The sequence below is a fragment of the Melospiza georgiana genome, chromosome 8 (genome assembly GCF_028018845.1).
Source record: "Melospiza georgiana isolate bMelGeo1 chromosome 8, bMelGeo1.pri, whole genome shotgun sequence".
Taxonomy (NCBI): Eukaryota; Metazoa; Chordata; class Aves; order Passeriformes; family Passerellidae; genus Melospiza; species Melospiza georgiana.
This window is the reverse complement of record NC_080437.1, coordinates 31825269-31846490: the sequence shown is the minus strand read 5'-3', so window position 1 is coordinate 31846490 and position 21222 is coordinate 31825269. Positions and strand designations below refer to the sequence as shown.

The 21222-nt window shown below is 46.7% G+C and overlaps 2 protein-coding genes across 2 annotated transcripts in view; one reads left to right on the top strand and one right to left on the bottom strand.

Annotated features, from left to right (window-relative positions):
* Positions 1-7035, bottom strand: part of GRK5 (G protein-coupled receptor kinase 5) — a 151923-nt gene extending 144888 nt beyond the window's left edge. The window contains exon 1 of the mRNA XM_058028861.1: positions 6898-7035. Coding sequence (XP_057884844.1) covers positions 6898-6949 — 52 coding nt within the window. The 5' untranslated portion in view covers positions 6950-7035. The remainder of the gene's footprint in view (positions 1-6897) is intronic.
* Positions 7036-14488: 7453 nt separating this feature from the next.
* On the top strand, positions 14489-20580 carry PRDX3 (peroxiredoxin 3). The gene is made up of 7 exons (XM_058029426.1): positions 14489-14536; positions 14611-14686; positions 14770-14911; positions 15636-15771; positions 17945-18048; positions 18841-19006; positions 19805-20580. Exons 1-7 carry the CDS (start codon positions 14501-14503, stop codon positions 19856-19858), a joined length of 714 nt encoding a protein of 237 aa, XP_057885409.1. The 5' UTR covers positions 14489-14500; the 3' UTR covers positions 19859-20580.
* Positions 20581-21222: the final 642 nt, after the last annotated feature.

Here is a 21222-nt window from a genome sequence, read left to right as displayed (position 1 = left end):
TACTTTAATTTTGGTTTCCCTACTTAATCTTTTTCACAAAGCCGTACGCATTTTTAAATCTTCCAAGGAAAATAATTACAAAGATAATCCAGCTGAGTGTAATCAAACTGCAGGGTTCTTTATTTTCCTGGCCTTTTAATTTAATTTCACATCCTGTGGTCTTAAAGAAATATTAGGATTATATCATCTTGTTATTGTTTAGATTACATGCCAGTAAAAATAGGGGGCAACCAATTATTTTCTTCCCTTCTGCCACACAAAAAAGTCATACAGCACACAGAATATTTTCAAAATAAAGATGCAGGGGAAGATCTCAGATGAGCATGAGTTAAATCCCTAACTCCCAGTTTTCTGTCCTGTGTTTATTTGGTTGGATTTTTACATAAGCACAGTAACTGCTTTGATAAAGCCATCTGCTTTTAAAGTTTTTCAGTGCAACAATATGGATCCTGATGTGATATTGTAGCTTTCCCTGGATCCATACAAACCAGAAGTCACCCACAGAGTAACACTGGTAGAAAATCAGCGTGGGAGAACAATCAGTCAGCTGAACAACAAAACCACAACTGGTGTCTCTACCCCTGCAGGAGGACCCTGCCCCATCCTGGCAGGCAGTTTTGAGGTTTGTGGGGATCAGAACACATCTGCAGCAAGTCTGACCACACAGCTGGGGCTTCAGACCCCTCCCTGCAAGCGCCCAAGTCCTCAGCACACATTTCTCCATCCTCTGAGCTGGGAAGAGATCACTGGCAGCTCTCAGCCGGCACAGCACTACCTGGAAAGGGAGCTCATTTCCAAGCCAGGATGCAATTGCAGGGTCTTTGTTGTGTGTTTTTTTCCAGGAGTAACACATTGTGCTGCCCACAGGTATAAAGGAAAAAGGAAGCAATTTCAGCCACCAAGCAGGTGTAACACCCACAGGGCCTAAAGCAGCAAAGTCAGAGCTGCTGGATTCCTCTTTAAACATTTTCTCCTTCAAAATGGGGCAGCTCATGCCAACCCAACTCACTGGGGACAAAGGCTTGCACAGGTAGGGCTCATCTTGGGGCATCACTGTGTTTAAAACTTTCATTCTGCAGCTGTTTATCACAAAGACCCATGGCTTGGTTTGGTCCCTATGCTGCTGCTCTGGCAACACTCAGTAGAGCATCACTAAAACCACCTCTTTTGGGTGTTTTTGATTAAAGTGTCAGAGTATTCTTAACTAAGACAAAAAAAGAGTCATAAAGTTATGTCAATGTCTTGTATAAGTACTGAAAATTCTTTTCTGAGTGGCTAATTTCAGCAACACGAAGTTAAAACCTTCTCAGAAAAAGAACACACTGATAACAGAGACAGGCAGTCTCTTCTTAGATTTATTATTTTGCACTTGAGGAAAGCAATCCCATGAGATTAATGGAGCAGATGTAAGTAGTTCTACTCAAACCTCCACAGTTAACATTTGTACTAAAAGTTTTACTACATAATAGGTTCTCTGTGTTAATAACCTGGCTCACCACTAAATATTTTTAAATGCCTACAAACCCAACAAGACAGATAGCAATCAGGCCATAACAGTTCCACCAACAACACAGGAAGGAGCAGTGAAAAAGTTTGGATGGAAGAGCTCTTGATTTCTCCAGCATTGCTCTGCTGCCCATGTCTGCAGACTGGAGAACCCCAGAGTGTCCACCAAGACCACAGATACAGCTCCACCTTGCTCTGAATCAGCCCTGCTATCAAAAAATGTTAACAAAATAATATAGGAAATATATTTCAAGCCAGTTCTACACACTCACATTTGTCCTAAGCCAGCTGTGGCTACAGAACTAATTACCTTCTCTAAAAAGAACCTTTGACATGATTCAGACTTACACATTCTTTTCAGAAAGGCCTGAAAAATCCTCTTTTCTGAATTTCCTTGATTAAAATATAATGAGATAGTCTTGACTCTTCCAGGTACCATTTCTTCCCCAGGAAGAAATGGTTCCAAGACACTAATTTTTTTAAACTACTGCTTGAAAGCACCCTGTTGCATCTGAAGCAATGGCTGACTCCATTCTTGAAATAATTTTTTTGAAAGCTATTACAGTGGTGAGCTTCTCTTGAACTCCAAAAAGAAAACTAAACTGAGACACCACATGGAAGCTTCCTTTGCTCACAATGTTTGTCATACAAGGAATGTTGGGTTTACTTAAGGGATGGAGGACAGGACCTTAGATTCTGCATTCAGTGCACTGGTTAATGAAGTTGCAATAATCATATTCTCCATAGAGTTTTGGCTGCCACTACAGCCACCTTCTTTCCTTCAAAATATGCTTTTCATTGTTCTCCTGCCCTTTTTCCAACTGCTCCTCAGCCAAGTTCTTGGAAAGCAACCACACTTCATGTTTAGGATTTATTGCTAGTCTTCTGCCAGTACGGACACACACAAATCTCTCCTGTGATCATCCTGCAAAAGCAAGCTAAAAATACAGCAATTTATGAACATTTTGCATGTTATATGCCATCAGTGTGCATGCATCAAAAAATTCTGAGTGCATGAAAGGTCTCCCCTTTTGTCTAGGCCAACAGGAGGCTCTGCTTGGGTGTCACAAATAAGCTCATTTTAGAATTCCAGCCTACCTAAAAAGGGAAAAAAGCATTTGCATTGTGTTTCAGTGGTTGAAGATTTTTTTTTTTCCTTTTACATGGTAAATTTTGCGCTTTAAAAACTCTAGGTTTGACAAAAATCCACAGTTCATCTTCCAAAGTGGCTGCTTTAAAACTAATGACTAAATTAGACATCAGAGTTATCATGAGAACTCCAAAGTGGTGAGAATTGTCTGCACAAATTTTTTAAGGATTTTGCAATTTTAGAGTCAAGTTGTAGTTCAGTTTTGAAATGTGTTTTGGGTTATCTGAGGGAGTTCATGCCCACAGAAGCAGCAGGAAACATCAGGGAAGGGCTGATTTTATGGCTGGAATGGAACAGTTCATGAGGAAGAGTATTCAGGTAATCACCATGCTTTGGTCATGTTTTCATGTTGTTAAATAAACCTGTTGTTTATTTTTATTACAAAGACTGTAGTTTAATTATCAGCCTCTTTGAAAGACTTGTCTTTTGACAGGCAAGAGTAGATTCAAGACTGTGGATACAACTGAAATTCTGGATTAGGATTGTTAAAGTTCCTCTGAGGCCTTGAGGGACTCAGTTCTTGGTCTCTCCTGGCTCCTTGTTTCTGATGATGGCCTCTGTCACATCACAGATTTGGAAGGTGACCTGGGGCTCCCTGCCCAGCCTGGATGGCAGCTGGGGCATCTCCAATGCTCATGGCTGGGTGGTTCTGAGCCTCAGCCACCACTGCTGAGACTCAGGAACACGAAGGCTGATGGAAAGAAAGGGCAGTGAAATGGCTTAGACTGCCAGAGGGCAGGGCTGGATGGGATATTGGGAATTAGGAACTGTTCCCTGGGAGGGTGGTGAGGCCCTGGCACAGGGTGCCCAGAGCAGCTGTGGATCCCAATCCCTGGCAGCGCCCAAGGCCAGGTTGGACAGGGCTTGGAGCAGCCTGGGACAGTGGAAGGTGTCCCTGCCCATGGCACCGGATGGGATTTAAGGTCCCTTCCCACCCAACCATTCTATGATGCCATGAAGGTCCAGATAAATGTTTTATCACCTCAAAATCTGGGGTTCTTACTCAACCCAAAATGACTGCAATTGTTATTGTTTTGATTTTCTCTTTATGACTCTCATCTTTCTTGCCTTCCCTTCTTAGCTTATTCTTCTCCCCAGGCAATGCTAGATAGTTCCCAAATACCTATTTGGTTCCTATAATTAAACCAGATGTATTTTCTGTTCAGCCTGAAAAGGGATTAGTGATTTGTGAAATGGGACTTTGCATTCAAGAAATGAGAAATTACAGTTGAGGAAAAAGCATAAATTTACTCCTAATAAATAATGAATGGACTTTCAAATGCAGTAAATCTCCATTCTTGCATGTTCAAACTGACAGACTTCTGAGTATAACAAGTAACTTATGTGTAATTTTGTGTCAAAAACCTTCATATTCTGCAAAAATATTAAAATTTCCCAAAATTTATTCTCTGCTCAAAATTATTCACTGAAATGCATTTTTGTATGTGAACCACATTTACTCTTTTTGTTGCTCTAATAAGATTACTCATGTATCACATGGCATCAGCTAATTCTGGGTGTGCTTCTCATTGTGATCATCAGGATTTAAGTGCAAGTATTTGTGTAGCAGTTATAAAACTTGCCCCCTGGTATTTCAGCTAAAAAGCTCACTTTATATCTGGGGTGAAGGAACTTAGACAAGGGACTACAGGGGGAAAAAAAAAGCTACCAAGGCCAGAGCAAAAGAGTTGCAAAATTTAAACCAATATTTGCTATGAAACATTTGTGGTGGCCACTCAGCCCTACTTCTGACTCCCTGAAATGTCCTCACTGCTGGATTTCACACTGCAGCTCTACCTAAACCCCCCTTGACACTCCTTTTGCTACTGAGAGTAGGTTTGTGCTCCCCTTGCAATTCTGACAAAACTTCTGCCTTTACTGACATTTGCAGAGTGGTTCCATCATTTTTCTCCTCCTAACATTAAGGACCACACTGCAGGCACCAACCAGCATGTGACTGAGCTAACACAGCTTTTGATTTTGACTTCACCAGTGGAAACACACAGGCACATACTTGGCTTAGGCTACACATTTCACCCAGCTAAATCTGTTGATGGAGTCTGCAGAACCTGGAACAAACTTATTTTTAGATACCATAATCTTCAATATATTAACTTGCTTTTACTCTTGGTCTTGCATATGTTGTCTGCCTTCTTCATCTGCAATGAAGGCCACCTACATTACTCACTGCAAATTTTAAAACAACTTTACCCACAGCAGCCTGCAACAATAACTGAAGTGTGGCAACCTATCTCATACAGCAATAATACTTGTGGCTCTGATGTCAGGTACATCATTTGCCCTTGTTCTTCCTTTGAAAAAATTTCATATCCCCTCCAAAAAAAAAAAAAGCTTTAAAATAAATTAGCACCAGGCCTCCAAAAATGTTGTTGGAGATTCATACGTGGTATAAAGAACACTTGCAATGTAGTTTGGAGGAAATCTTGATAAATTTCTGCCATTGGGATTATAGCTAACAGCTTCTTTAATGTAATTCTAACACAATAAAGCAACATGACTGTAACCATCTTCCTGAGAATGGTAGAAAAGGACCATAAAACTGAACGGCACATTTAAAATTACTTGCAAAATATCAGCTCTCTGTAAACAACACACAATAACTGTAATTAATACCAGTCCTTTAAAGTATTCCTAAAGTCTGCTGAAATCTAAACCAGTATTGTATGACTGGTAACAGCCACTGCATCCTAAACAACATATAAAATAACAACAGAAAATAAAATATCTCCATCAGAAGTCAAAAAGTCATAATTCACTGATCTGCTGAACACCTTTGCCCTTATTATTATTTGTAGAGCTTTTTTGGGACGATCTCAGGACTTTACTCTTTAGCTAAGCCTCAAAAGTTCAACAGCCTGTGAGTTATATAAACACTATTCTACAATTTGAGTTATTTTCCCAGCAAAAGGATCGCTCCAGGGGCGGACTATTTGAATGATCTCTCTTGGAAAATGAACGCAGCTTTACTCGCAGCTCCACAGCTCCGGAGTGGCCGGAGCTGAAGCCCACCCAAGCGGGCAGGCAGCTCCAGCGCTCCGGCGGGCGGTGGAGCGCAGGCTGCAGGTTGCAGCGCACCTAAAAACGCTCCAGCAAGTGCTCTCATGAAAGAAACTCTGACCAAGGGCTTGGAAAAATGCCTTATTTTAAACAGCAAGCAAGTAAATAAACACAAACATAAAAACGGGCTGGAGCAGACAGAAGGCGATCGCGTCTTGGCAGCGATGCCGCAGCCGTAGGACGTGTTGCTTGTGCTTGTGCGCGGCGCTCCCGCTCCAGCCGGAGGGATGCTCCGGGCGGACGGGGCTCCGCGGGGACCCCGAGCCCGGCCCCGCCGTGCGCAGCGCCCCGCGGCCGCGGGAGGATTTCCGCCAGCGCGGGGAGAGGAAACCGCGTCCGCTCCGCACGGGGCGAAAGAAAGCGCCGGGAGCCCGATCCACCGGTGGCTGTCGGGGTTCGCTCCTGCGAGCCCTCGGGGTCGGGACGGGGATGCTGGGGGAGCCCCCGGGCAGCCGAGGGCGCCCCGCGCCGAGCAGCGGCGGCTCCGCGGCGGCGGCTCCGGCATCGCCCGGAGCATCCCCGGGGCTGCCCGAGCGCGGCGGCGGCCGCGGGGGACAAACCCCGCTCGGAGACCCCCGCGCCAGCCGCGGGCAGGGGACAGCCCCCAGCCCCTCCGGCCGGCTCCGGCCGGGGACAAACACGCTCGCAACAATGGGCATGTTTGCAGCAACATGATCTCACCTAATAACGCCGAATAAGGCAATGACTGTACGGGGAAGCGATACGATCCTGCCGGTCTCACCACACGGCGCGGAAAGCTATTTGCAGATTTGCTAAGCCCTTTTGAATGAATGCATCTGCAGCTGACCTTTAACAATAGACGCTGAAATAGCACAATCTGTGGGACCAGATTTGAGGGGGGGAGGCGGGAAGGGGGAAGGAAGAGATGGGTGAATATTGTAATCTCTGCAATCTCATTCACTTCCTTTCCCAAACCCCCGCGCACAGGGAAAAACAGCGGTATTTTCCTTTTCGCCAGGGCTCCGTCTCAAACAAGCCGTTTCCAACGCCGGCACAGCCACATGGCACCCCGACAGCCGCCGCCGGCGGGACCGGCGCGCATCCCCACCGGCGCCCGCCCGCATCCCGCGGGCATCGCTCCGCGGAGGGGCGACTGCGACAAGGATGCTCCAGCCCCCTCTCCCCTCCCGCCGCTCTCTCACCTTCCCTGGCTTTCAGCAAAACGGTGTTGGCAACGATGTTTTCCAGCTCCATTGACGAGCTCGGGCAGCGCAGGCAGCGGCACTGCAGCAGGACGTCACTCCGAGGTGCGGAGTCTCCGGGCGACCACCCGCCTCCTGCCCCTAGCGCGCTGTCCCCCCGCGCATCATCCCCGCCCGCCTGCCCGCCCGCTCCCCCGCGCTGCCGGGCGGAGGCGGCGCTCCCCGCACTGCCGGCTCCGCCGCGCCCCGCTACTCCATCCTCCGCCCCGCCGGCTCCCCCGGTGGTTTGAGGGCTCGGGCGCTCCTGCCTCCCTCCCCGGGGGTGTGGCACCGCGGAGCGGCCCCGCAGCCCCGCGCAGGCGCCGGCCCCGCCGGGCCGGGCACGCCGGGACGTGTAGTCCTGGGGCGGCCCCGCCGCACCTGGCGCCGGTTCCGCAGCCGTGCGGAGTCCGCAGGGAGGGACGGCCGCTGTCCGCCTCGGGGAGGGCGAGAGCACGGGCAGGGGCACGGACGCGCCGGGCAGAGCGTCCCGGACCGTGGGGATGGGTGTTCGCCGCCGGGGATGCTCGGGGCTCCCGCGGTGCCGGCCCCGGCGCAGCCCTGGTGCCGCGCTCCATCCCGCGGTACGGGGCTCCGCTTGTCCTGCCCGCGGTCCCCAGGGCTCCCCAGCCCGGCTCTTGGTGCGTGTCACCCCCCGCAGGTGCCCACGCTCGTGGGAAGGGGTCGCCGACACCCGCAGATATCTCCCGCCCCCCGCCCTTCTCCTCGGGATCTCAAAAGCCCCCACAGAAGAACCCGAGGGAACCCCATCTCTCCCCCACACCATTGTTTTCACCCTTGTAAGGAGCTGTGTGAAGCATCAGCCACTTGTGGAAAGTTTGTGAATTTTAAGCGCTAGATTACAACATAAGCTCTCCCCTGTCTACATAGGACAGATGCTCATGTCAGCATGATTCTGATTTTCCTAGCAACGGGGTAGATCGATTCATCAGGTCAAGCAATGAAAGAGAAATAAAAACGACCCATTACTCCCACTGACACTCTTCTTCCATCTATATTTGCATTGATTAAATCCACATGAAGCAAATCAAATTAACATGCACCTTCTTGTAAGTGGAGCACAGACACTACTCTTTTCTTCTTTTATTTTTATTGTACCAATTTATTTCTTTCCACAGCCACACAGAAATGGCCTGCAATAGCAGAGCTTGCAGACTGCCTAGAACACATTTTCTGAACATAGGAAATAGATGAGAAATTCATTTAATGAATAATACCTTGCGGGTAAAATTGCTACAATAAATGCCTTTTGTACCTGATTAAGTGTCAAAGGTTTGACCTTTGAAAGTTATTTTGCATAGCAGGTGGCATTGCTATGAACAATATTCCACAGCCTTTCTCCTGTAGCTTCAGAAAAACATTCAGCTTTCAGAGCCATTCCATGTTGTGGTTCCTTTCTTTGTAATACAAGTTCTATACAGCAGCAGTTGTGTCAGTAAGTACCGGAAGATTTTTCTCTGATTAAATAATTCTTGAGGGAGAAATTGCTTCCTGGAAACCAGAGCCTTAGCACTGAGATGAGGCTCCTAAGGAGCATCTGCCCTGCTTGTTGTTTGAACTCTTCTGTGCAAGCACTGATGTAAACAGACCAGATTATGCTCAGTTCTAAGTGCACTTCACATCCCTGCCCAGCCTCCCACTAATGATCATCATAAGGACAATGCAACCATTGCAACAAGGCTGATGGTCGGTGGAAGACAGAACTTTTACTATGCAGAATGTTTTTAATGCCACAAGCAACTCCTCTCTCCAGAGGACAAATGAAGGCATGTGTCTAAGTGCCACTTTGTGAAGCACCACTCACTGCAGCAGCACTAGGATATTGCTGTGTCTGCTGTGCCTCAGGATAAGACTGGTCAGTGGGATTTACCTTCATGGGAGACTCCCCAGGGAGCACTGACTGTGTTTGGTGAGTTATTTTTATAGAGGCGCCTGAATGAAGAGGGCAGATCTTGAAGAGCTCAAGTATGAGTTGCACTGGAAATCAGCACGTGCATCGAACAGCTGTACTGCTCCTCTTATCTCATATCTATATGTACCTCGAGATATGCGGAGTCACCCACAGTGTTGCCCTGTGGCACAAAAGCATGACTCCAATGTGCTGATGTTGCCCTGTATAGTTTCAAATATTTAATGCCTGAAAGGGCAATCCTATTTATCAAACGAGTTACGACAGATCTGTCAGGAGTTTGGAAATGCCACGGAGCTACCTAGTGTTCGTGAGCGGCGCAGCTCCCGCAGGCTCCTCGATCCTGGCAGCGGGAGGCACGCTCAGCCAGCTCCCGAGGGAGCAGGGACACAGTTATTCCAGCAGGAGCAGGGACAGCAGTGAGTGTGCTGGGACACAGGGGTTATTCCAGCTCTTGTGGGAGCAGGGACAGCAGTGAGTGTGCTGGGACACAGGGGTTATTCCAGCAGGAGCAGGGACAGCAGTGAGTGTGCTGGGACACAGGGGTTATTCCAGCTCCTGTGGGAGCAGGGACAGCAGTGAGTGTGCTGGGACACAGGGGTTATTCCAGCTCCTGTGGGAGCAGGGACAGCAGTGAGTGTGCTGGGACACAGGGGTTATTCCAGCTCAGCTCTGCTACAGGGCTGCTGAGGGTCTGCAATAAATGTGTGTCTGTCTTACACATCTACGTGGAGAGCAGCGATTCTGACTCCATGCCTGTCGGGAAGAGCAATGGAGGGGTGTTTTTTTCAATATTATGTTAACTAACAACCCCCCTTGTTTCTAATAAATCTGACTCAGTGTGGTGCACTAGGACATGGAAGGAGGTGTGCTCACTAGCACTCACTAGCACTACTTTGAAAAGCAAAATCAAGGTGATTAGTGTGTAGTTCCACATCAGTCCTCACTGCATCTCTCTTTTCTACTACATTTTTAAAGTCTGATTAAACCCCTGGTATATGACACAGGCCTGAGATGGATGGCCCCTTTCATGGATTGTGGCCCCCATGTATTTCCACTGCACACAAAGTCCATCAGTTGGCTTTTGCAGAACCCACTGCAGCATTTGGACTCTTACCTCATGACTGCTTCACAGCTGTCAGTAGCTTCATTCTCATGTCACCTGGTTCACAAAACCAACAAAGAAAATTAGGAGGAGGTAGATTTATTCATATCCATTTTCTCTTGTGGTGACACAGTCCTTTAATTTCAAGCTATGTCTGCACCTGATTTAATGGAACAGTCTGTGAGTGAGGGAGAAGGAAACAGGAGACCTGTAAATCTGTTCCACTGCTTATCTGACTATTCACTCTTGTAAAATGGTGCTGAAATACCTGGACTCAAAGACAGGGTGCCAGGGAAGGAATGCAGGGAAGGAATACAGGTCTCTTTTGCTGGCCTAAATATCCTGATTCAACACTTGAAGGAGAAAAAGGAAAATTTAGTCTGAATCATATGCAGAAGCAACCAGTATTGGAAGGAAAAAAATAAAAAAGGAGAGGCTACCCAAAATTATTTCATATTCTGAAAAATGCGCTTTCTAAGGTGCTTTAAAAACATGCTTTCAAATTTCCATCTGAAGCCATTCAGGAGAGGCCCCTAAAAACCTAAAAGTGCTGAACATCAGGGTACAGCAGGGCCGGCAGCCATCTTTCCTTTATGGCAAAAGCGAGGTTTGTAAATGAAACGCCAACACCGAGCGAGCCCCAAATGCATCAGTGTAATAGGAACAGGGAAGCAGCAGCGAGGCTCAGTGTGATATTCTGAGCCACTCAAGGATGACTCATCGGCAGGGTGGGCTCGCACAGCTCCAGCCAAACACGGCGGCAACACACCCAGTTTGATCCTGGCTCCAGAGAAAGCGCTCGGCCTCAGCACGGCCGCCTGCACAGCCAAGGGTAGGAGCCCATGGTGGAGCAGATGTCAGAGAGGCTTTTACCTATACTTATCAGCTGGAGACATACCCTAACAGCAGCTGTCTCCTCAGTCCACGTTCTGACACTTAATTCATGCAGCAAAGCCCGTTCGTGATTAGCCCTAAGCTGGATTGTGCTTGGGATTGCTTCTGAAACTTATTGGTGTGAACGGGTGAATTCTTTCTCCTCCTGCTGAGCTTGGGTATCAGCAGGTGGGAGCACACAGGCCTGTGAGAGCATTTGCAGGCAGCTGGAAGATTTTCCAGCGCCCCTGTGTGCAAGGACAGAGGCTGCCATCTACCAACAGCCACGGGGTGATGCATCATGTTGCTGAAGCCAAACTTTTTGCTTTGGTTTAGATACAAATGTTTATGCCTCTATTCTTTTTTTTTCCCCATTCCCAGCTTCTTTTTCAGTTATCTATTTCCTCAAGGTAGAGAACAAATGATTGTTACAGCATTTCAGCACATGGAGTAACATAACCTTCTAGAAATTGAGCAGATTTTATTTTTAAACAAGCAGACATATGTATCCTGACATACTCTGCACAGAATTTGCCACTCAGTAATCCACAGCAGCAGTTCTGATTTGGGATTTGCTTATCCTTTTCATCAAGTTTAGAGAGAAACAGCTACTTTTCCCCTAAAATTTTGTTGTGTGAATGGTATCTTTCAAAGCGCTCTTTAAAATCTAACTTACAAAACAATAATGGAAACAACACACAAGCATTATCTGTATTTTTTATCAACTGATCTTGTAGTTTTTCACCAGAAAGACATAGTTAACTATTTCCAGATAGGAAAAGAGAGACACAAAATGGGAGCAGGCAGACAAGTATCCTCACCAAAAAGAACATTCACATCTCCCATTATCTATTCAAGTGCCTTTTAGACTACTCTGCACCTTGTACAGCAACTTCTCCTTAAAGCCTGCTGAAATCCCTGGAGAGTCTTTCAGCAACTTCTCATGTCAATTTGAATCACACTTAAAGACAGCAAAGAAGACAACCAACAAGATCTGGAAAAAGATGTGCAAATGGTATCACTCGGTAGATTGATTTTGAGCTTTGGATGTCAATAAGAACCAGGTTTAGCAGCTGCTTGAGACTGTGCCAGAGCCAGAGCTGAGGAAAAAGGAACAACTTTTATCAGGTGCACTTTGGCAGTGACAAGGTCCATCTTCAGATTGCAGGGATGCTCATTTTGCAAAAGCAAAGTGGAAACTACTCCCCATTAAATGGCAGTAGTTCAAGCTTTTGCACAGAAGTCTGAGAAGCTGAATTACGCTGCCTCCATAACAAAGCATGAGCAATATTTCCCCACCTGCAAGCCAAGAGTTTAAACAAAGAGTTTTAAACAAATATAACTTTCCGGGGATGGGGGGAAGGGCATTGGTTTAGAATACATCAACTTAGAAGTTTGGTGAATAATCATCTGTGGATGAGACAGCCATCCTCAGGAAATCCGAGCAACAGCCCTTTTCTGGCTGCCACAGTGCAGCTCCCACACCTGAGGGAAAGGAACCCAGCCACCCCTGGCACACAATTTGCTGCCCAGCCCAGGGCACTCATCTGGGCAAACAAATCTCTGTGTCTGAGGGCATGTGCCAGGTTTCAGACACGAATGCAGTCATGCCATCCTGCACTGCTCTGAAAAGCATCAGCCCAGGTAATGGCTGTGGGTTTTCTGCTCTCCACCTACAGCTCCACAGGTGTCCCAGGCTCAGCTGCACTGCTCACTGCTCTGCCTGCAGCCCTCAGCAGCAGCACAAAGCCCTCCCACACCTCTGTCCTGGCCACAATCTCCACAATTGCTCCTTCCCTCTCCTAATCCAAGGCTGCAGGCTAGGGCACAGTTCACCCACACTCTACCTGACACACTTTCTAATGTGCAAATTGGTTACTCACTTCCACTTTCATGTTTTGGGTAGATAACATTATTGTGGCTGCTCTGCTGGGAATCACTTTCTTTTTGAGAAGATTTTCAGAGCCAGGTTAGCAGCTGTCATTGGCTACATCTGGATTAATAAATTCAAGGCACCAGTGACTGAAATTTGCCATGATGTTAAAAGTCCAGAAAGCACAATTTTGGACAACACCAAATAATATTGCCCCAAACAATTCCTAGGCATAGTAGAGAGTTAATACCAGCTGGTTATCAGCCCTAACAGGCAGGTTGAACATAATCCTCCCTCTTTTGAAGGCTCAGAGGTTCCCTGTTACAGAGGTGACTGGACCATGCAGACGGATCAGTACTAGGAATAAGTTCAAAAGTGTAGATTTAGCATTCATTGAGTTCATCCCAGGGGTAGCTGACATTTCTCTGGCTGCCTTTGGCTTTGCCCCCCTGATGCTGATGGTTGAGCTTATCCTGCTAGCAGAGCCAGACTCTTCTCCAGTCCACAAGGTCCGCCCTTTCTAAAATGTTGTGGATGTTAATAAATATATGAAACTAGAAGTTATTAAAACCCAGAAGGGAAACTGGGTTCAGCTTGGTTTAAGTGTTTAGATGAAGGAACACAAAGAAAGAAGCTAGGAGCTGCAAAGATGGTGAAAGGCCTTGAGAAGATGCTGCATGAGGAGCAGCTGAGAGCAAGCACCTGGTCTGTTCAGCCTGGAGGAGACTGAGGGACAACACATTGCAGTCTACAATTTCTGTGTGAGAGGAAGAGGAGGGGCAGACACTGATGTGTGCTCTGTGGTGATCAGTGACAGGACCCGAGGGAACGGCCTGAAGTTGAGTCAGGAGAGGTTCTAGTTGTGTATTAGAAAAACCACCAGGATTTAGAAAAAACAGAGGGTGACTGGGTGCTGGAATGAGCTCCCCAGGGAAGTGGACACAGCACCAAGCCTGACAGAGTTCAAGAAGTGTTTAGACAACACTCTCAGGCACATGGTGTGACTCTGGGGGTGTCCTGGGCAGGACCTGGAGATGGATTTTGATGACCCTTGTGTATTCCTTCCAACTGAGGATATTCTGTGATCCTGTAAGTGTAATCCAAGTGAGTTCAACAGAGTCGGAGCCAGTTGTAAGGGTGTATGAGGAAGGTTTCTGAGCACAAACCGGGTTGTATCAGTGGGCACAGCGCCGGGGACATGGCACTGGTGAGGCTGCACCTCGAGTCCTGTGCCAGTTCTGGGCCCCGCAGTTCTGGAAGGACATTGAGGGGCTGGAGCAGGTCCAGAGAAGGTCACGGAGCTGGGAAAGGGTCCGGAGCACAAGTCCTGTGAGGAGCAGGGGAGGGAGCTGGGGGTTTAGCCCGGAGGAGGCTCAGGGCCAAGCAGTGATAACTCTCCACAACTCCCTGACAGGGGTCGGGCTGTGCTCCCAAGCAATAAAGGTCAAGACAAGAGGACATGGCCTCAAGCTGTGCGTAGGGAGGTTTAGGTTGGACATTAGGAAGAACTGCTTCGCAGAAAGGGTGGTTAGACATTGGAATGGGCTGCCCAGGGAGGTGGTGGAGTCACGGTCACTGCAGGCCTTCAAGGACAGACTGGACATGGCCCTCCGTGCCATGGTCTGGCTGCCCGGTGGTGCCCGACCATAGGTCGGACTCCATGGTCCGAGAAGCCTTTCCCAACCGGATCGATTCCGTGATTCCTGTGCGTCCTTCACGGCCCCTCCGGGGTTCCCGCCCCCGGCGCTCCGCCCCGCTCCGCCCGCTCCGCCCGCCGCTCGACATGGCCGCCGCGCTGGGGAGGCTGCTCCGCGCCGCGGTGAGTGAGGGCCCGCCCGCCGGCCTGCCCGCCCGCCCGGCCCCGCCGCCGCCTGACCCTCCCTGTCCCCGCAGGTGCCCCTGGCTGCCGCCGCCGGGAGGAGAGGCACGGCATGGCCCCCGGCCTGCGCCCGCCGCCCCTTCAGCCTCGGTAAGTGCGGGAGGGCGGCCGGGGAAGGCGCCCCGGGAGCGCCCCCGGGCCCGGCCCGCAGCTCTGCGTTCTCCCCTCCGCAGGCTCCTCGCGGTTCGCCGTGGCGGTGACCCAGCACGCCCCGGCCTTCAAGGGAACGGCCGTCGTGAACGGAGAGTTCAAGGAGCTGAGCCTAGATGATTACAAGGGGAAATATCTGGTTCTCTTCTTCTACCCCCTGGACTTGTGAGTGCGGCTTTCTCCCTTTCCCGATGGGCCTGCTGAAGGTCCTGCTGAAGGTCATCACAGGCGCTGCAGGTCGTTCTGGGTTTGTTCGATTTGGGCCAGTCTTGCAGGGCAGATGTGCCTGTTTCTAGGGCATCAGTGATAAGATTGGAGGCACACGGCCGTTGTGTGTTAAAGCAGTGGATAAAGGGGCTGGAGAGCATCTTCTAGCTGCAGGGCCTGCATCAGGAGCTGGCTGTGGTTCCTGTTACACTCAGATCCTAGGGGTGAGGACATTGCCTTGCAGTTTGGGACTGCCTTGGAGACTCTGTCCTTGAAGAAGCAAGGCCAGCAGAACTGCAGCTAACAGCTTTAGAGCAAAACATGATAGGATGGGGGTCAGTCTGCTCGGAAGACTTGAATTGCCGGGAGTATCTTGGTGCAGGTGGGCACATGGAGAAGGGTTTAACCTGCAGATCTTTCTGCTATAGTTTCCAAAAACTCTCTGTCGAGAGAGTCTGTAGCAGAGGCAGTTTCTCCATCTTTGTGAGGAATCTGTCTAGAACTCAGAGATGGTAGCTGGTGTGCCAGCTGTGCGGCTGTGACTGTTGGTTTGAGACTGAAACTAATTTTGAGCAGGAAACATGGCTAAAATTATCAGTCTAAAGAAAATGCCTAGAAACAGACATGAGTCTTCTCTAGAGAAGATGGCAGAATCATTACAGCCTGATGTCTCTTCCCACAGCACCTTTGTCTGCCCCACGGAAATTGTGGCCTTCAGCAACAAAGCAAAAGAGTTTCGTGATGTGAACTGTGAAGTGGTGGCAGTTTCAGTGGACTCTCATTTTACTCATCTGGCATGGATAAACACACCACGAAGGGTAGGGATTGAGTATCTCTTTGAGGCTTTCTGTTTTGGTTTGGTTTCTTTTCACAAGAGCTCCAGAGAAGTGGAGTTGAATAAATAATTGTGCCAACGCTGATTTTTAATAGATTTCCTAAAGTCATATGCAATCAACTTCTAGATTTGATGACATAATTCTGACCTCTGTCTTTTGTTTTCTTTTTCATAATTGTCTTGCTTGGGTTTTTAACTTGTTTAGCTGTGATGATAGCTTTGTTGATAACATATCTCAAAAGACAAATGCTCAGTTTACATGTCAGTGTCCCAAAGTGCCTGTGACAGCTGATAATGCACAGAAGTTATCACAGAAAAGGAGCAGCAGCTGTTCATTTGTTACTGTTAACAATTACCCAGCACTGGTGGCTTTAGGTTGGAAGCAGAGGAACCACCAGTTTATTGGAGCACTTGTATCATTGATTCTCACTGGATGTACTGCACTCTTGCAGTACAAATGGAGGTTTTTGGCTTTCTTTAGGGAAATCAGATGATAAAGACTTTTACTGGAGAGGAGCCTCTTTCAGATATATATAAAAACACCTGTTTTTGATGACATAAAGCATCCCCCTGCTTTAGGCAGTTGTAGAGGACCAGAGGTGTCCCAGGAAGGTGCAGAAGCACGTGTGCCATCAGTCCCAGCCTGTGTGGGCAGCAGTGTGCAGTTGTGCTGCAGGCTGGGTGCCTCCTGGCACCACTGGGACATGCAGGGGTGGGAGGAGAGTTTGCTGCATTTAATACACCTTGGCTGAGCCTGTCAAGAATATTTCTTTTCTGCAAGCTTTGTTCAAAGCTCAGCAGTATAATTGTGGCCTGAGTTCCCAGCTTTATCTCAAAGGTGTTCAGGGTATGTCAGTTGTGCTCAGTGTTTTACAGATGCACAGACTGTTCTCAGTTGCAAGGGACCCACAAGGATCATCAAGCCCAGCTCAAACACCCTGCACAGGGTGGAAAGAATTCCACGGTGGCACAGGCAGGAAACTGACACCCAGAGAAGCTGAAGCCCTGCTTTCTCTGACATCTGTGCTCAAAGCTCTGTGTAGGGAACTCTGTTGCAGACAAGTGTTTGCAGGATCTGGGTCTGTGGCTGAGATTACACAGTGAATCACTGATGAGGCCAAGAATAGCAAAGCTAACAAACTCCAGCCTTGTTTCAAGGTTAGAGAGCTTATCTCTCTTGCAGTCTCAGTCTGTGACAAAAAGGAAAGAAATCTTGTTTGACTCTTCAAATAGTATTGAAATTGATTTGTGAGAGGCAAAACAAAAATAACCATGTGCACAGAATAGAGCAGCAGAACTCTTGACATACTTAGTGTGTTGGTAAGAGCACTGTGTTTGGAGTCAGAATTGTTAAGGTTAGAAAAGACCTCTAGGATCATGAAGTCTCATGATGATGAGATGATGATCTCACTGCCACCACCATCACCATATTCACCACTAATCATGAGCTCAAGTGCCACATCCACATGTTTTTTTCCCCTTGTCCTGGGAAGTCTGTTCCAATGCCTGACAATCCTTTCTGTGAAGAAATTTTTGATAATATTCAATATAAACCTCTCCTGGTGCAATTTGACATAATTTCATTTTGTCTTGTCCCTTATTACCTGGAGAAGAGGCTTACCCCCACCTGGCTACACCCACTTTTAAGTCATTGTAGAAGTCACTCCTGAGTCTCCTTTTCTCCAGGCTAAATATCCTCAGCTGTTCCTCATCAGATGTGTGCTCCAAAGTTTGTTTGTTCACAGGTTTGTTTCCCTTTCCTCCCCACTATGTTCATCCTGTTTAATTCTGAACACTTAAATATGCAGTAGAAACTTTTCTATTCAAAGCTGCTGAATAATATAAAAAGGAAGTTTTTCTGGAAATTTATGGCTGTTGCCATTGGTAGCCTCTTACCACCAAAATCAGCAATTCTAAAATGCACAGTGCAAAAGAAATTTTCACTTTCTAAAGAAACAAACTGTTCTTGACTACTTTAAAACAAACAACCAAAACAAACCAAAGCAACACCACACACACTTGGTTCCTTTCATGGAGCAGGTGCCTTGGTTGTGTTTTGTTGTTACTGTGCCCTCAAGAACATGGAATCCAGCACTCAGGAAGGATCATCCTGTGGAGCTTTTTGTAACCAAGTGGAATCTTTCCCTGTTCTCTAGAGCGGCGGTTTGGGCAAAATGAATATTCCAGTTCTGTCAGACCTCACAAAGGAGATCTCCCGTTCGTATGGGGTGCTGCTGGAAGGACCTGGCATAGCACTGAGGTAAGGCTGGGCTGCTGTGCTGGGACACAACCCAGACTAACCAACATAGGGCACACTGTGCCCTCCTGCAGGGAAATGGCATCAGGTGAAGATTGGGAGATGTCTTCTGCTGCAGGATGGCTGGATCCCACCCTAGGAATAGGGCACCTGCTCATTTTGGCCATGAAACTGAGAATGGCTCCAGGCCTCTCTGAAAATGTGTGAGGGAAAAGCTCTTCTGCTCTGAGAGAGGCCAAGAGCTCCATGTCCCTAAGGAAAAGGAGCAGCATAGAAGGGCAATTTCTGATCATTTTTTTCCGTAGCAGTCCCTGAGAAACAGTGGATTGGGTAGGAGTCTTCTGGAGACCTTCAGTTCCTGATCTCTTTGGCTCAGGAACTTTTGGCATTTGCTTACTGAGAGATTAAGTTAATTAGTATGGTCTGATTGGGACTTTGGTTTTCACAAATACTTGTATGCAACGGGATTTAATTTAGTAGCATAATGCACAAGCAGCTCTTCACTCAGCACTTACAGATCTAACCAAAAAGACAAGGGCAGGATGTCAGCTTTCAGTTTTGAAGCACAGGTGGAACACTGAGTTCTCCCTTTGCTCCCTCTGCCTGGATTGAATAGTCTCCATACATACTTTGTGATTTCACAGTACCACAGCAGTAGTGGATCCCTTTGCTAACAAACAAGATACCAAATACTGCAGTTCCCCTCCTAACTGATGCATGTCACTGCTGAAATTGTGCACCCAGTTGTGTTTGGCCTGGGAAATTGATTTGCCTTGCCTGAATGCTGCATTGCAGAGGTCTGTTCATCATTGACCCAAACGGGATCATCAAGCACCTGAGTGTCAACGACCTGCCCGTGGGGCGCAGCGTGGACGAGACCCTGCGCCTGGTCAAGGCCTTCCAGTTCGTGGAGACACACGGCGAGGTGTGCCCTGCTGACTGGATTCCAAACTCCCCCACGGTGAGTGAGCTCAGGGATAAATGTGTCCTCCTCAGGACAGCCACTGGTGCTTGTCTGCAGGGCTGGGATCCTCTCAGGTGTGAGGTGCTTCGCTGCGTCGTGCCTGCTGTCAAAGCTGTTATCGGTTGGGCCGCTTTAGTTTGTTTGTCTGAAAGTAATTGTGGGATGTTTGTGAAGAAATTTTCCTTTTAGGAGATGCAAATTGTGTTCAAAACTCCAAACTTGACTTGGACTCTCCATTAACTGAGTTCAAATTTTTTACTTACTTAATCCATTGTAATTAAACAGAAAAACATGGTTTGTAGGTTCGCCAAGTTCAGATATGTTACTTACTTAATGCATTGTAATTTAACAGGAAAAACGTGGTTTATACGTTATCTGAGTTCAGATTTTTTATTTATTTAATTCATTGTAATTGAACAGAAAAACATAGTTTATATATTAGCTGAGTTCAGATTTTTTACTTACTTAATGTGTTGTAATTTAACAGGAAAAATGTAGTTTATATGTTAACTGAGTTCAGATTTTTTATTTACTTAATTACTTACATTTTCGTTTTTTTATTTACTTAATTACCTTTTTTTTGCTTTAAGAGAAGAAATGTGGTTTATACTTAAAATTTTCAAGTACGACTTGTACATGATCTAGGCTTTTGTCTTTCAACCAACTTTCAACCAATCAATAAATAGATCACTGTTTTTATAAAGTATGCATGTATTTTCATGGATAAAGTATCAAATATGTGGTTTTTTTATCATACCTGTTCCAAGTAATAGCTTAATTTTCTTTTCTTGACAGATCAAACCAAGCCCAGAAGGTTCCAAGGAATATTTTGAAAAAGTGCATTACTAAACACTCAGATATGTGGACACAATTCTTTAGTTTTGTCTACTGAAGACATTAGGAAAACAGCTATGATTGTAAAAATTAATAATAAAAATAAAAGCTGTCATTTTCTCATGTTTAAGAAGAAATTAAATGCTAAAATATTTACTGACTCCCTTGTCTTGCTTTAAAAAGAGTAAAACTAAGGCTTTTCCCTCTGCCTCCTGCAACTTCAGTTTCATGGATTTCTGTGACCATTCTTCATCTTCTGAATGTGATGAGTACACAAGTTACAGTTGCCTTCCACTGGCTTTTCCCTTTATCTAGTTTTGGACCAGAAAATTTCCTGCATTTCATTTTCTCACACAATGTAAAAGTCGGTTAAAAAAAAAAAAAGAAAAAAATACAAGGTAGAATTTTGATACATGGTTTGTTTTTAATGATTTTTGCAGAGGAAGAGATGAATGTAACAAGTACAAGTAATTTTAAAATCATTGGTTTTGTGTGTAAATGCACTAAAACATGGAAAGAATGTAAATGTCTGCCATTTAAAACAGAAGTGCAGCTATTCAGGAGCACTAACAAGCATGAACTTTAATTTTGTTTGGGAGATGGCAAAAACATGAACCCCCACAGTGCACTTATTGGAGCTTAATGGCAAAGTTTCTTTCACTTGAATTTGCTTGACTGCTTGAAACTGATGTAGCATCTCTCTAGCCATAATAAAATAATCTTAAGGTGGCCTAGCAGCAGGTGTGGTGCTTTGCTTTTCTTTCTCTGTTTCTCTGGAAGGAACTGGGTGTGTTCATTGCCTCAGCAGCTCTGACAGCAGCTCGCAGGTGCCATGGGGAGCAGCCCATGGACACAAGTCCTGGGGGGCTGCACAGATCCATACAACACTCTGTGTGTTTCTGTTTTCCAGCTTTTGACCCTCTGAGCAAAGAAGCACAAGGTGGCTGAGCCCTGAGCGAGCTTTATAACGGGGAAGCTGCTGGAAGGGAAAAGCCCGTGGGGCTGGGCCTTCCCTGCCCGGTGTGAAAAACACCAATCACTTGTTTTGAAAATTTTCAAAGTTTAATAGTAATAAAAAGGTTATAAAAATAGTAATACAATTAGAGTAATAATAATTTGGACTATTTGAATTATGGCAATATGAGACATTAGAGACAAAGAGTTATGGACGGCCGGGTACCTTTTTCTGGGCAGCACAAGCCTGAAAAGGACACACATTAACAGAGGATTAACCCTTAAAAACAACAGCCTGTTGCATATTCATACACCTCATACATGATGCATAAATTCCATTCAAACACAGGATTCTGTCTGGTCATCATCAACTTCTTCCTCTAAATCCTGACAGCGCCTTCGAGGTAGGAAGAAGTTATTTTCTC

Excerpts from the sequence above, each read along its gene's own strand:
- PRDX3 (XM_058029426.1), top strand. The coding sequence starts at position 14,501 with ATGGCCGCCGCGCTGGGGAGGCTGCTCCGCGCCGCG. Across the intron at positions 14,687-14,769 it reads CCGCCGCCCCTTCAGCCTCG|GCTCCTCGCGGTTCGCCGTG; the intron begins GTAAGTGCGGGA and ends TCCCCTCCGCAG. Across the intron at positions 15,772-17,944 it reads GGATAAACACACCACGAAGG|AGCGGCGGTTTGGGCAAAAT; the intron begins GTAGGGATTGAG and ends CCTGTTCTCTAG.